The sequence below is a fragment of the Aphelocoma coerulescens genome, chromosome 28 (assembly GCF_041296385.1).
Source record: "Aphelocoma coerulescens isolate FSJ_1873_10779 chromosome 28, UR_Acoe_1.0, whole genome shotgun sequence".
Classification (NCBI taxonomy): Eukaryota; Metazoa; Chordata; class Aves; order Passeriformes; family Corvidae; genus Aphelocoma; species Aphelocoma coerulescens.
The window spans coordinates 3,638,923-3,652,982 of NC_091041.1; the positions used below are offsets into that span (position 1 = coordinate 3,638,923).

At 43.6% G+C, this 14,060-nt stretch overlaps 1 protein-coding gene across 3 annotated transcripts in view; it reads left to right on the plus strand.

Annotated features, from left to right (window-relative positions):
- CPAMD8 (C3 and PZP like alpha-2-macroglobulin domain containing 8) overlaps positions 1-14,060 on the plus strand; it is a 54,664-nt gene that overhangs the window by 5,286 nt on the left and 35,318 nt on the right. For 2 of the 3 annotated variants that reach the window (XM_068996904.1, XM_068996906.1), the window contains exons 6-19: positions 220-237; positions 1,204-1,258; positions 1,391-1,504; positions 1,837-1,921; positions 2,196-2,304; positions 2,937-3,164; positions 3,305-3,475; positions 3,837-3,965; positions 6,143-6,332; positions 7,546-7,718; positions 7,813-7,962; positions 8,087-8,248; positions 10,228-10,370; positions 11,337-11,402. In XM_068996904.1, coding sequence (XP_068853005.1) covers positions 220-237; positions 1,204-1,258; positions 1,391-1,504; positions 1,837-1,921; positions 2,196-2,304; positions 2,937-3,164; positions 3,305-3,475; positions 3,837-3,965; positions 6,143-6,332; positions 7,546-7,718; positions 7,813-7,962; positions 8,087-8,248; positions 10,228-10,370; positions 11,337-11,402 — 1,793 coding nt within the window. The remainder of the gene's footprint in view (positions 1-219; positions 238-1,203; positions 1,259-1,390; positions 1,505-1,836; positions 1,922-2,195; positions 2,305-2,936; positions 3,165-3,304; positions 3,476-3,836; positions 3,966-6,142; positions 6,333-7,545; positions 7,719-7,812; positions 7,963-8,086; positions 8,249-10,227; positions 10,371-11,336; positions 11,403-14,060) is intronic. The other variant, XM_068996905.1, reaches the window with a different exon arrangement.

Sequence of the window (14,060 nt, forward strand, 5' to 3'; positions counted from 1 at the left end):
TTGCACCTTATTTAGGTAGTGCACAGATATGTAAATCATTATTTTTTCCAGTTAGATGTCTGAATTAAATGTGCGTTTCTCAGGTTACTCTTAGCAAAGAAGAGAGTTTTAAACTCTGGCACTTTGGGTCTCACACCTTGCTTATGTTGACTCAACAGTTCATCACAAAAAGCAGAAAAGTTGTTTCATAAAGCCTTTTATTTTTCTTTTTTCTTCCAGATTGAAGCTTATGTGGTGGTGAGTATCTGTGTGCCCATCTAGCATGTCCTGTAGAGGTTCAAAGTTTGTGTAGCCTTTAAAGGAACAAATTTGTGCTTTTCCAGCCCATTATGGCCATTTCCACCCCTAACCTGTGCAATTATCTCTATCCCTGTGTCTTTAACTGGTCTTTGTGTCTTGATTTTTTTTTTATTGTCACCAGCAAAAATCCCTGTTTTCTACTTCAGTTTCAGAAATCCATTCCCATTTTTCAGCCTGAGAAGAATTGGCTTGATTCACTGGGACTTATAACTGTGGCAGCCCCACTCCCTCTCCCTTCTTTTCGATGCCCAGCCACTCCTATCCTTCATCTGCTGGGCTGATAGAGCAGGGCCACCCTCATCTCTGCACCCAAACATTGGGATAGTGGACAGTAGAAATTCATGGCAAGGGAAGGGTGCTTCTGCCTTCTTCCTTACGAGGTGAATGAGAGGTTCCTTCTGTGTTTAGTCTCAATTTTCCTTTTTTTTTTTTTTTTTTTGTTTTTAACCACGTGTTTAGCTGTCAGAAAGCAGAAGGATTCACTCTTGTTTGCATTCAGCACAGATTTAATGCTGGCAAAACCAGCAGGATTCATTTCACCCGAGTTAGTCATCTAAAATTTGTCCTGCTGGCTGTACAGCTCCCTTTAGGAACAGAGAGAAAGTGTCTTCAGAGGTCAGTTCATCCCATCCAGGACAGGTGTCTTAAGGCAGGGGAAAGATCTGCTGCTTGACAGCCTTTATTTGTGTGCATTGCTTACACGAGCAGAGCTCTTAAATAATTCTAAAAAGCAAATACCCCTGGTAAAGTACTACAGGACATTTTTGACAGGTATTTGTTACATTTGAGCTGTTGGTGAAGTGTGCACGTTACAAAAGGGAGTTCTTTGTTGCAAACTGAGTTAAATCTATTTGTGATACTCATTTTCATTGCGATGTTTCTCATCCCTAAACCACCCTGCAGGATCCTCGGGGGTCTCGGATGATAGAATGGAAAAACTTGAAGCCATTTTGTTGTGGTAAGTTCCAGATTATTTCTTTTTTTCCTCTGTGTACTGTGTTTTGCCTTTGCTTCTGCTGAGTTGTGTTCAGTAAGGCTTGGCAAGGGCTGGAGAGTGGCAGAGTTCACAGGGTGTTGTTTCCTTTTTCAGGTATTGTCAATATGACTTTCCCTCTGTCTGATCAGCCAGTGTTTGGAGAATGGCTCATCTTTGCTGAGATGCAGGGGCACACTTACAACAAATCCTTTGAAGTGCAGAAATACGGTGAGTCCTTCGTAACCCAGGTGCTTTTGGAAGAACAGAACACTCTGAAATGCTCTCCCTTGAGATGAAACACCTGAAGTAATGCATTTAAAATGCCATGAGGAAAAATTCTTTAGAGCCATGTACTTCAGGGATGCAGACACTGGTAACTGGGAGCTTTGCTAAGGTCACCTTGCCAAAGTTTGCTGCTGTTGTTGATTGATCCTCTGCTGGGTGCTGGTGTAACCCTCATGGGCCACAACCAGGGTCCTGTCAGAGCTGTGGGGGCTTCTCTGTAACCCAGGCAAAGAGATCTGCTTGAAAAGATTCTGTTGTATTTCTTTTCATTGTAGTATTGCCCAAGTTTGAGCTGCTGATCGACCCCCCTCGCTACATTCGTGACCTCTCACTGTGTGAAAAAGGAACTGTCCACGCCAGGTAGGAATGTGTCCCAAACCAGGTGTCATTGCTGTGGATTGTAGTGCAGTCACTGGAGCTTGGATCCCACCTGCTGCAGACTTTTCAGATGATTTCTAATCATCATCAGGTGCTTTCTGATGTAAGAGCCTTCAAAAACTCTGTAAAAATAATAATCTGGAAAACTTCCTGTGATACTGTTTCCTAGAGGTGCAGGTAGTGTGGTAATTGTCTCTATACATCCACAAAAACAGAAACCAGCTGGAAGTTATTAATCATCTTCTTTGCATTTCAGATACACTTTTGGAAAACCAGTGACAGGGAAGTTAATTGTCAATATGACTATAAATGGTGTGGGGTACTACAGACATGAAGTGGGACATCCTGTCCTCAAGACCACCCAGGTGAGGGAGACCATGGACTCACCTGTGATAAAATGCCTGATCTGTCTCCTTTTACATTAATCCCACAGCTCTGTTTTGTTGCTGATGGGAAATCAGAAAGTAAAGGAGTAAATATTATAACTGGGGCCAGCATAATAAAAATGTTGCTTAATTTTCCATGGCAGGTATATGATTTTTAGATATTAGGAAGAGGTTCTGTTCTCAGAGTGAGGGGGGCACTGAAGAGCATCTGGACAGCGCTCTCAGGGATGCCCAGAGTGGGGTTGTTGGGGTGTCTGTGCAGGGCCAGGGGCTGCACTGATGATCCCTGAGGGTCCCTCCCTGCTCAGGATATTCTGGGATTTGGTGGGATAAGAATTTGTTGGCATGGTATTAATCTGTCTTTAGAGCACATGGGGCTGAGGAGAGCAGGATACCGAGGGACTGTGACAGTTAGTCCAGACCATGGGTAAGGGAGGAAAATGAAATTAACTTCCTTCCTTCCTTCCTTCCCCCATTAATTCCCTCCAATCCTAATCCTTCCAAAACACTGCTGCAAACTCCTATCACGTGCCTGTGCTTTAGATTTGGCTTCTAGGCCCTGTCTGGGTGTGAAATGAGAGCTTCCCTTTCTGTTGCCCCACACACCCCAGATCGATGGCTCTGCTGTGTTCGATGTGTGTGTCAGAGACATGATGCCAGCAGATGTCCCCGAGCACTTCCGAGGCACAGTGAACATCTGGGCCACGGTGATCAGCTCTGATGGCAGCAAGCAGGTGACCTTTGATGACTCCACACCTGTCCAGAAACAGCTGATTGATATCAAGTACTCCAAGGACACCCGAAAACAGTTCAAACCGGGGCTGCCTTACAAAGGGAAGGTGAGATTAAAAGTAGAGCCACGGATGTGTGGCTAATTTAAAGTCGTACTCACTTGATCCCAGCGATTTTCCCCAGCTGTCATTGAGTGGAATGGCTGATAATTTAAAGCCCATTGTTCTATAAATGCCCCACTGTGCAGGTAGAAGTCACTTACCCTGATGGAAGTCCAGCTGACAGAGTCACCATCCGAATTAAAGCTGAGCTCACACCAAAGGACAACGTTTACACGAGTGAGCTGGTCTCAAGGAATGGCCTGGTGGAATTTGAAATCCCCTCCATCCCCACAGCTGCCCAATATGTCTGGCTGGAGGTGGGTAAAAGCTCTTTATAGGATTAGCAGGCTTTAATGTAACTAATCTTGTCAAACCTGCACTTTATAAATCAGTGCTACAAACAGGAAATCAGTGCCTTTTAGCTTCAGCTTCTGGATTTCAACACAGTAAACACTGGCTTGTTTCGTGCTGCCAGGAGAACTGATGTTGATAACCACCATGAAAAGATGCTTCTTCAAATACAGCTTAACATGGTAGTAGGGGCCCAATATTTGGGGAGTAAAGATGTCAAGAGACGAAAGCTGGAAGGTGTAAAATGGGAGAAGGGAATAGAGATTAGGAAAGAACAAAATGGGCTTTCTATGCATAACATTCAGATGTAATTTTTTTTTTCTTAAGACCAAAGTGACAGCAATTGATGGGAAGCCCTCTGGGGATCAATATCTGCCCAACTACTTGTCCATCAGCAGCTGGTACTCGCCCAGCAAGTGTCACATCCAGCTCCAGGCACCAGATAAACCTTTCCAGGTATGCTGGCTTCACATTCCATCATGGCAACAACTGCATTGCTTGGCTTAAAGTACTTTGTTCTAATTAGATATTTCTGGACATTCCTGAGATCCTGAACTGTTATTGTTTCTACCACAAAGGGTGAAGGAGCTGCACTTCAGCCACCAAATAATTGTTGAATGTGGGCTACACTCGGTGCTAAGCAAAGCACCCTTGGTGCTGCTCTGTGCAGCACCTCATTTCCAATCCTTGCTGCTCAGAGAGGGGTGGGTGTAGGCATGGAAAACATTTCAGTTTTCCACGTTTGACTGTGCGTTCTGTGCACCTCCAGCAACACTCAGACATGGATTGTTTGCTGAAAATGAGTGGAAGTGATGTTAGTGGGAGTGGCTGAATTACTGAAGATCAAGATTAAGGCTGTGCAGTCTCACTGGAACTTCCAGTTTAAATCTCCAGTGGATCTGTTCAATCTTCCAGTTATTGAACTGTGAACATGATTGCCTTGGCTTCTTTAGTAGTTTTTGTAGGAGCCTCTCTATAAATGTAATCCTGCCCTATAAAAGTTGTTGTGATTTCTCTCCTAAAGCAAAGATCTGATTTAATCACGATTTCTGTTGCTTAATATTTTCTGAGAGTTGAGGGTTTCTTCTTACCCAAGATGATGTTCTGAGGGTCTGCATATTGCTTAGTGGAAAAAAAAAGTGGGTTTTGGCAATAAACACACTGAGATTTGTTATCAGCAGGTCCATCAGGTTGGTTTCAGACTCTTTGTATCCGAATAAGAGCATTTTTTTTATCATTACATTTCATGAAAGTTTAATGGCTAATTAATCTTTTACAAGTTTCCTGAGGTATGGAAAGGGGATTATACACTGCTAATCTGAACACATTGTTCTTATTATAACCTGATTAGAACTAATTCTTCTGTGGGAAAGCTTGGAGCTGGATGCCCAGCTGATGTGGGAACTGTTTCCGTGCATTGCCAGCTCTTACTGGGTGTTCCAATTAGCTACATTCATTTTTTAATGAATTGTTTCATCATTTGCACTGGGGAATTCTTAATACTTCAAATATTTAATGTCACGAGGCACCTCTTGGACTCTGTGGCATTCTCACTGTATTTAACCATTAGCAGCTCCTTGTATTCCAGTTGTGCCCTTTAGGTTTGTGCCACGTGTACGTTCTGCAGGGAGAACACTTGGTGCTGAAGGAAGAGCTTTTTCAAAAGATTTCTTGGGGATTTTCTATCCAGCCTGAACGGTTTTATTTGGGAATTGCTCTGCTTTAAGTAGCAGGGGGGTGAGGAGGGGAAGGTGCTGAAGAAATCCTACTGAACACAAGTGTTAGCTGCTCCTCAGATCCCAGAGGGAAGGAGTTTGTGTTCCTAGGAAAGTCTGCTGCTGCACAGAGTGATTATTGCTCAGCCAGACACGACCAGTGCTAATCCCATGACTGATGTCTGTTCTGTTGGGATTGGTGGGATTTGTGGGATTTTGTCTTGGGGGTGTTCAGTACTCGGTGAGCCCCTCTGGGCGCAGGGCTTCAGTGCCCAGGTGTGCTGCTCTGGAGCCTATTGCAGGCATCAGATGAGTTTATCCAGACAAGAAAGAAACTTTCTTCTCATTTATTTGTGTGTTTGACACCTCCCTGAGTGCCAGACTTACAAATTGTTATCAAGACTTTGTGTAATTTGAAAGCATTTTCCCTCGGATCTCTTCCCAGTCATTTCATGGTTATGTTTGAATTGGAATTTGCCACGTGAATGTAATCACAATTAAACTGCAAAGATTATCAAACACGCATCTCTTCCCACCCCCAACCTACCTCTTTCCTTTTTTGGGCTGGGCTACTGAAGGGGTGTCTAAAATTCAACCAATTCTGACAGCTGCTCTGTGCCAAAAGGCTTAACTTTCAGGATTCCAGAGATTCCTTTATTGTTTCATTAATGCATACAACCCCCACCTCATTCTCCTGTAGATTTGCAGCGAGTGGAGAGCTGAACACTGGCCCCTTTTTCTTGTGGAGAAACTCCCTGAGAGCAGTGCTAATGTAATAATACACTTTCCAACACACACATTTGTTGGGAGAGGGCTCACACCTCCTGTGGCCTGGAACCCAAACAGGTTTCTGTGCTTTATCAACCAGAAAAGCATCGTAACAGAGCAGATCTTTGGCTTTTCTGTCCCTGGCTGCAGGTGGGAGAGGAGGCCTGGATTGCAGTGAAGTCCACGTGTCCTTGCAACTTCACTCTCCATTATGAAGTGGCATCACGAGGGAACATTGTCCTGTCAGGGCTGCAGCCCAGCAATGTCACCCAGCAGAGGAGCAAAAGAGCCACCACACCTTTTGAGAAGAACATTGACCTCACACGTTTCCCAGGAACAGGTAGCCAGCACCAGAAATGCAACTCACCCTTATTTTCAGGGAAAAACAACCTTTCCACAACCTTTGTTTTTAATGTGATGCTCCTTAAAGGATATAGATAAATTTTGTGCAAGAAAGATAGTGAAATCCATAAATCCATTGCCCTCATAGCCATGTAAAAAAAAATATCCCTCTTGGAGAACTCTTGGAAAATTTTCTTTGGTCTTTCTGCAGTCTTTCTCAGTTGAGAAAACTCCAATATTTGCTTGGAGTGGAGTGGCAGGGAAGTGCATGGCAGGGCTGGGGCAGTTGGTTAAATTGGTTGAGCTTAAACTGAGAAGAGGACATGAGATGGAAAGAGAAAATTAAATGGACTGATAACATGGATCAGGATAAAGGAGATCACACAGCCCATAGGGGGAAGGGAAATGAAATGTAGACTCCTGGTTTGTACAAGAAATAACAGAAAGATACAAATCTGGTGAATCTGGGGAGCAGGGGGGTGAAGAATGGTGGGATTGGAAAGCTGGATATAACAGCTGCCAGAGGAACAGTCTGGCTTGTCCTAGTAACCAGTTTGGGAGTTGGGGGAAGAGTAACAGGAACCTCCCTCCATGTACCCACCAAGCTTCTGGCCATCAGTAATCCAGGATTTGTGAGGACTTTCTGCACTGAAGGCTTGTTCTGAGCTGTTGCATTTGCAGTTTGCTCAGAGGCTTTGTGGTTTTTCTGTCACTGGAAGAGTTCAAGGCCAGGTTGGGTGGGACTTTGGGCAACCTGGTCTGGTGAAAGACATCCTTGTCCACAGCAGGGGACCTTTAAAGGTCCCTTCTAACCTAAACCATTCAGTGATTCTATAAACTGCATAATCCTTTTTCAAACTCATTCCTTTTCTCTCATCACCATTGTCCAGCAATAGATAATATTTTGTGTTTATTTTCAATGGCTTGATAACTTAATTGTGCATTTCCTTGATTTTTTTATGGCTGGAAAAGCACTGAGTAGTCCTTCCCTACCACCTTCTCCATGCTGCTCATTAAGTTATGAGTGCTAATTACCTATCATAAGGATGACAAAAAGGGAAAAGATTCTGAACTCAAGAAGGTGTGGAACAGGAACAAGGGAAGAATGCAAGTCCTGGCTGGAAAGTTCTGTGCCTGACAGCATTAGGATGGGGCAGGAAGGGAGTGATTGGGATAAATAAAGCTGTTTTTCTCCACAATTCCTGTTTCAGCACCCCCCAGCACTCCTGCAGCAGAGGTTGAGGTGTGTGTGACCTTCCTGAGGTTCTCAGTCGTTCACTCCATGGCTCCCTTGGGCCGGCTCCTCGTGTACTACGTCAGGGAGAACGGAGAGGGGGTCACAGACAGCCTGCAGTTCACTGTCAACTCCTCCTTTGAGAACCAGGTAGGGGCTCTCTAGTGGGGAGGAAGGGCTGGTGTCTCATTACTCTTTGTTTTTTGGGATGATAACGGGGCTTAATGGGATTTTTCCTTCCCAGGTTGCCGTGGCACTCTCGGCCAACGAGACCAGGCCCGGTGACGTTGTGAACATCAAGGTCAGAGCTGCCAAATCGAGCTGTGTCTGCATTGCCACTGTGGATAAGAGTGTCTACCTGCTCAAGACAGGCTTCCAGCTGACAGCCAGTCAGGTAGAAGGAGCTTTAAGCACTGCTGTCCTTTTCTCATTCCTGTGACCCTGATCCACCTTGAGTAAGCAGCTTTTTGGGTTTCCAAAAATCCCCAAAGACAGCAGCCTCTGCCCTTTCCCTGCAGGTGTTCCAAGAGCTCGCAGAGTATGATGTATCTGATGCTTTTGGGGCTCCAAAGGAAGAAGGGCACTTCTGGTGGCCAGGCATGTCCTCACGCAGGCGCCGCAGGTCTTCTGTCTTTCCCTGGCACTGGGACATCACCAAGGACGCTCGCTTCGCCTTCACAGTAGGAAGAATCAGCCTCCCTTCTCTCTGCAGTGTCTCTTTTTTGCTTTCATGTTTGCAGGGTGATTTTCAGCTCCATAGGCCAGGGGTCTTCTCCACATCAGAGCTGTTTTTCTGGGGGGGGTAGGATGAAAAGCAATTTTTGAGATCAGAGTACACTGTTCTAGCAAGGGTATTTGAGAAATATGGTTTGATTTTGGCCAATCTTGGGAGGGCCAGTTGTCCTGCTGGGTGAAGGAATTCATGCTGATGCTCTGGAGAACCAGGGACCAGAAGGTTCCTCCAGGCATGGGTGGGCTTGCAGATCTCTTCTGCAGCTGATCCAGCAGGGAAGGAAGGTGGAATGTGGGTCTTTCCTTGTAGCCTTTTGGACTGTCCTTTGGAAATCATTTCCATTTCTTTCCTGCCCCGTTTCTCTCAGCTTCTGTTGCCATCTGCATGAAAGACCTTCATATCCTTGATCAGGTTACTACTTAAATGCTATATATTTATAGTTATTTGGTGTGTTTCCATAGTTAAACCTGGCCAGATTTTAAAAATCTCATTTCCTTTGATCTGTGCTGTGTATCTGAATCAACTTTCAAGTTGAGCATTTAAAACAAGTTGGGTTTTTAAAATATACTCATGAAGGAATTCATTTCTTCATTGCTTTACACATCAACAGTGCAGTCTTTTAAGCTGAAAAAGAGCCACTTGTAGCTTTTAAGACATGCTACTATTTCCATGAGCTTTTTGCTTTCTTTTTGTTTAAAATGGGTGTTACCTCATCTGTTTGAGAAGTTCTGCTTGTTTGCCTCTTCCTTCCCTTCCTGCAGTTGCACAGCAGAGTCCATCCACTCTTTCAGGCTCTGCTCACACCCCACTTCTTTGCCTTCCACCCCACTGCAGGGTGTAGCCTCTGCTCCCTGAGACAAGGAGATGCAGCATGAAAGGCTGAGCTGTAACTTTGATATTCTTTACATCATCTTCTCCTACTTGTTCCTCTGAAATGCAGGCTGGCCTTGAGAGCCAGAGTCACAGCTCTGATGTTTGATGTTCTTTCCCTCTTTAATCCACATAACTGCTGATACTGATGGTCCTTGCTTCCCACAGCTCCCCCACCTCTTCGTTCTTTGTCCTTCCTGTGATTTTAGCTAAATTGTTTTATTGTGTTGCCTTAAACCCCAGAGGCTTTCACACATTCCCCCAGTGCCTCGATCTCTTAATCACAAACCCTAAATCCTCGTTTCTGCCCACTGCTGCAGGAGCCACTGCTGCTTCTCCCTCTGGGGTCTCAGGGGGGTTTTGTTCTGATGTTGCTTTTTTTTTTTTTTCCTGAGAGCTGTAAACTCTGGGGAAAAGGTTCATTTTTGGGGAGCTGGTGTGGATGCAGGGGCTGCACACCTGGTGGGCAAGAGCTGGGGGTGTGTGCAGAGAACAAAGCTCATTCTCCAGTGGTGCCTGGGAGCTGCTGTCTCTTATGAATAAGAGCATTTAGGGGACAGAGCTGGCAGCTTCCTTAGGAGCTCTGTGCTTTCCCTGTGTGGACAGTTTTCATTTTGCTTGGCATCCCTGGCAGTGCAGAACTGGTGATGCCTGATGAGAGAGCTGCCTGCAGCAGAGCACACTGGAAACTTTGAGGAAGGGTAAAAAGCTGTAATGTTGTATTCTAGGGGAAAAATACGTGTAATGATTTTTTACCTGTCACACTTGCCCAGTAATGTTAGATACTGATTTAAATGCATTTTCTATCAGACAAGAGCTTTCCCATAAATCTTCTGCCCATGCATCTTCACATTAACAGTCATTTTTATACAAAGCTTTAAAAAATCCTCAAGATTCAATCGAGATTTACCCCATAAATGTTAAAATAAGGTTGAGGGATCCTATTAAAAAAAAAAAAAATCAGTGCACATTTAATTATTTTTATTTCATTCTTTTTATTTACTTCTTTTTCTCCTTGCTGGTTTTTGTTTTGTGGTCTTGATTTTTATTGTCTAGGAAACTGGCTTGGTGGTAATGACTGACATAGTCAGCCTGAACCACAGGCAGAACGGAGGGATGTACACAGATGAGGCTGTCCCAGCCTTCCAGCCACACACTGGGACCTTGGTGGCCACAGTGCATTCCAAAATAGCACCAAGGTAACATTTGGTGTTTAATATCTGTTGTCTGTGATGCTCCTAGCTGGTTTTTTTCTCTATTCTCAGCTGTTTTCCACCTCCATGCCCCCAGGTTTAGACAAGGCAGTGGTGGGGAAATCCTTCTGGTGGCTTGGTAGATGTAAAAAAATAATTTATTGACACTGCTTTGTTAAATTTAATTTAATTCTGGAAAAATGGCATATGCAAAGAGTCTTAAGTTATCATTTTGAAGAATATTTCTTTGCAATTTGCTGTGAATTTCTTGCAATATTTGCAAGCTACAGCTGTTTTTGCAGAGTCCCTCATTGCTCATGATTTGGACCATTCAGCTGGTGGTCAAAATCAATGAAATGAGGGTCTGCATGAAGAAAGGTTGTGAAGTACTACAAGTGATGCTGCACCTGAGGATGGGCCTTCCCTCTGCATCCTGAACCCCCTGGAAACCTCTCGTAGCAGAAGAAGTTTTGGGGTTAGTTAAGAAATAGGTAATGAAGCATCACAGGCATAGAAAAGCTGACTTAAATTAATAAATATTAGAAATCAAGACAATTCGAAGTGAAGGGATGGAGAAGGATGTAGAGTAGGGGTTGTAGTAACTGCTGTGGGAAGTCACATGTTGTGTGCATTCCCCTGGATTCCATTTGGGGAAAGAATTTGGATCACAAACCAATTTTTTTTTTTTTTTTAGATAACCTTTGAAACTAGCAGAAATAATGTAGTCTTACTTGTACTATTTTCTTAGATTCTTATTTCTGTCTGCAGAGTGTGTGTGCACACAAAGGGATTGCTTCAAAAGGCCGTGTAATTTGTGTTATGAGTGATCACCCATTCACTCCTTAATGAGTCTGTACCAGCCAGAGGTTTGGTCATGTGAGCCACAGTCAGGTGATAACTCTGATTTACCAGTGACTGTTGAAAATATCTTATTAAAAGGATTCATTTGCAAGGACTTATTTCTTGTTCTAGCAGAGCAGAGAAGAGGAAAAGAACCTTCTTCCCTGAGACGTGGATTTGGCACTGCCTCAACGTCAGGTATTGCCATTAATTACATCCAGAGGGTTGTACTCTCTTCAGCTGCAGAAAACAAAGCTCTTTAAAATCTACTGAGTTACACTGGCATTTTCTGATTTTTTTTTTTTTTTTAATTTTTAAATTGGTCTTTTTGCCCCTATTGTTGTTGTTTTTCTTTATTACCTCTTTAATCTTTGCAACATTTCCTCTGCTCTTAAAGTGTGTTCACTTGCTTCAAGCTGAACCTGCCAGGTGTGTCTATGTTGATTCTCTGCTTTTCAAATTTCAGATCCCTTCTTTCTCTGTCATCTCCTGCAAGAACATCTCCCCCAGACCTCAATTTGCTGCCTCATAAATCGTGGTTTCCTCTGGGTACAGCTGGAACTAAAAAAAATTACTAAAGAGATAACTAATCCCTCCCACAACAGCACATCTAGGATAGTTTGAAGCAATTATTAAAAGGCTTCTCCAGGTTTGCAAGTAAACTTCGTTCTTAATAAATGATTATAAATTAAATTTGACAGGAACTTGGAGCAAGTGTATTCAAATCTGTTCAATTGAGCATGAAATATGCTTTGTAGAAATACACAAAGAATTCCAGAAGTGCCCGTTTGGGCCTCAGCAAGCTGGGGCAGTTAATTATAAGTGGGAGAGTGTGGACTAAAAAGTTGTAGATTGCATTTTCTCCACTTCATTTCATTAGAAACAACTGAGTTGGAGCATTCCTTAATTTCCACTCTCTTGAACAGGAAGAATTTATTTTTTTTCTTCTACCATTTATAATTATAATATACAATCCTCAAAAAAAAAAAAAAGAAACAAAAGCCTAATGTCAACTTCCCAAACCAATTCTAAAAATTCCTAGAGCCTGGCTGGAGGGTCTAATGGCTGGAAATGAGTGTGTACTTTGGCCCCCTGCCCAGAAGAGTAAGTGCCCTCATGTGTGAAAATAATGTTAATGCTGGTTATGGGCTGAAATCCCAGTGGAAAGAACATCAGCTGCAACAAATTGTCCGGTTAAACAGGCTGGAATGCTGCCAGTCCTGGAGCCAGGACACCCTTCTGCCTGTTCCTCAGGCTGAACATTAGTGCAGGTATCAGCTGCATTACTCCAGTCAGGGTGAGGACCTAAGTATTAGGGAACCAGTCTGCTTAGAAGGAGTTAAAATAATTTTAACCTTTAAAAAGGTTTAGATTAGGTATTGGGAAGGAATTTCTCCCTGGGAGGGTGGGCAGGCCCTGGCACAGGGTGCCCAGAGCAGCTGGGGCTGCCCCTGGATCCCTGGCAGTGTCCAAGGCCAGGCTGGACATTGGGGCTTGGAGCAGCCTGGGACAGTGGGAGGTGTCCCTGCCCATGGCAGGGGTGGGATGGGATGAGATTTAAGGTGTCTTCCAAGCCAAACCATTCCACATTTCTATGTATTTCCCAAGGGTTTTCCCTCTGGAATTCGAGCTGGGGGAACCACATTCACTGGCCAGTGCCTGGAGTCTGACTGAACTCAAAAAAGGCACAGTGATCTCCACTTTTTATTGATTTAATCCTTTCCCCTCTGTGATACAAGCACACAGATCAGCCCTGATGAGCTGCCTGGCTCACTGAGGATTGCAAACAGTTGATTTAGAGGAGCAAAGCAAAGGTGCTTCACTGGTGCCTCAAGTGCGAACAACTTCCATGTGAAAAGCAGTGGAAGTGCAGCTTTTGGGTGTGCTCTGGGTGTGCATCAGGCACCTCTGTGGATGAGGACAGGGTGTCGTGCTGGACACTTGCAGAGCTGCTTCTGAAGACCTTCCATTCTCATTTTCCATGCCCCCAAAAGCTTACAGAGCTGGCAGCATGTGTGTCAAGCTCTGGGGAATAAATAAGAACTTGAGAGAAAACAACCTTAGGGTGTACTCACAACTGCACCAATCACCCTGCCAGCTGAGCCGTGAAATAGCTTTTGTTCTTGTGTTAGAGGAAATGTTTTCTGTTCCAGGCAGGGCCAAAGCTGCTTAGCAAAGTCTGAAGAACAAAACTGAATTTCCATTATTATAAAACATGGAAGAGGATACCAGGTTTATATCAGCACGTTGTGGTATGCACAGGAAAGCTACATACGGAGAGATTTGAATGCTAATAATTAGTTTCAATCCTCATTGGAAGAAAATGATAGGTTTGGAAATTTTCTAAGTCAGTCATTCCAAAACCCAGCAAACCAAAATGTTTCTGAATCAAAACAAGCAGTTGCTGAACTCCATGTTTAGAAAATTTCTCATTTGTCCTTGGGTTCAAGCAGAGTCTGCAGTGTGGCAGTGGACACAGGGACAATGAGCTCCAACAAAAACCACTTTTATTTCACTAGCTGTTAAATCAATTAATGTTGAACTGTTTTTATCCAGGACTTTAGTCTGGGATTATTTCTTGTCTTTCTTTTTAGGTTTTGAGGTTTGTTTTAGAGTTTTGTTTAGATTTTTTTTTTTTTTTTACTTAGTGCAGACATTTGCCTCTAAGAAAAGTAACTCTAAAATGAGGCTGCAAATGAAGTTTTTCATCCAGGAAGAATCTGTGCTTTGCAGAAGCAACTATTTGCTGTTCTGCTGCTTGTAAATCTTTGCAGGTCTCAAAACTGATAAAAAATACTGAGCCTTTTGTAAGGCTCAAAGCAGAAGATCCTGTCTTACAAATATAAGGGAATTCCC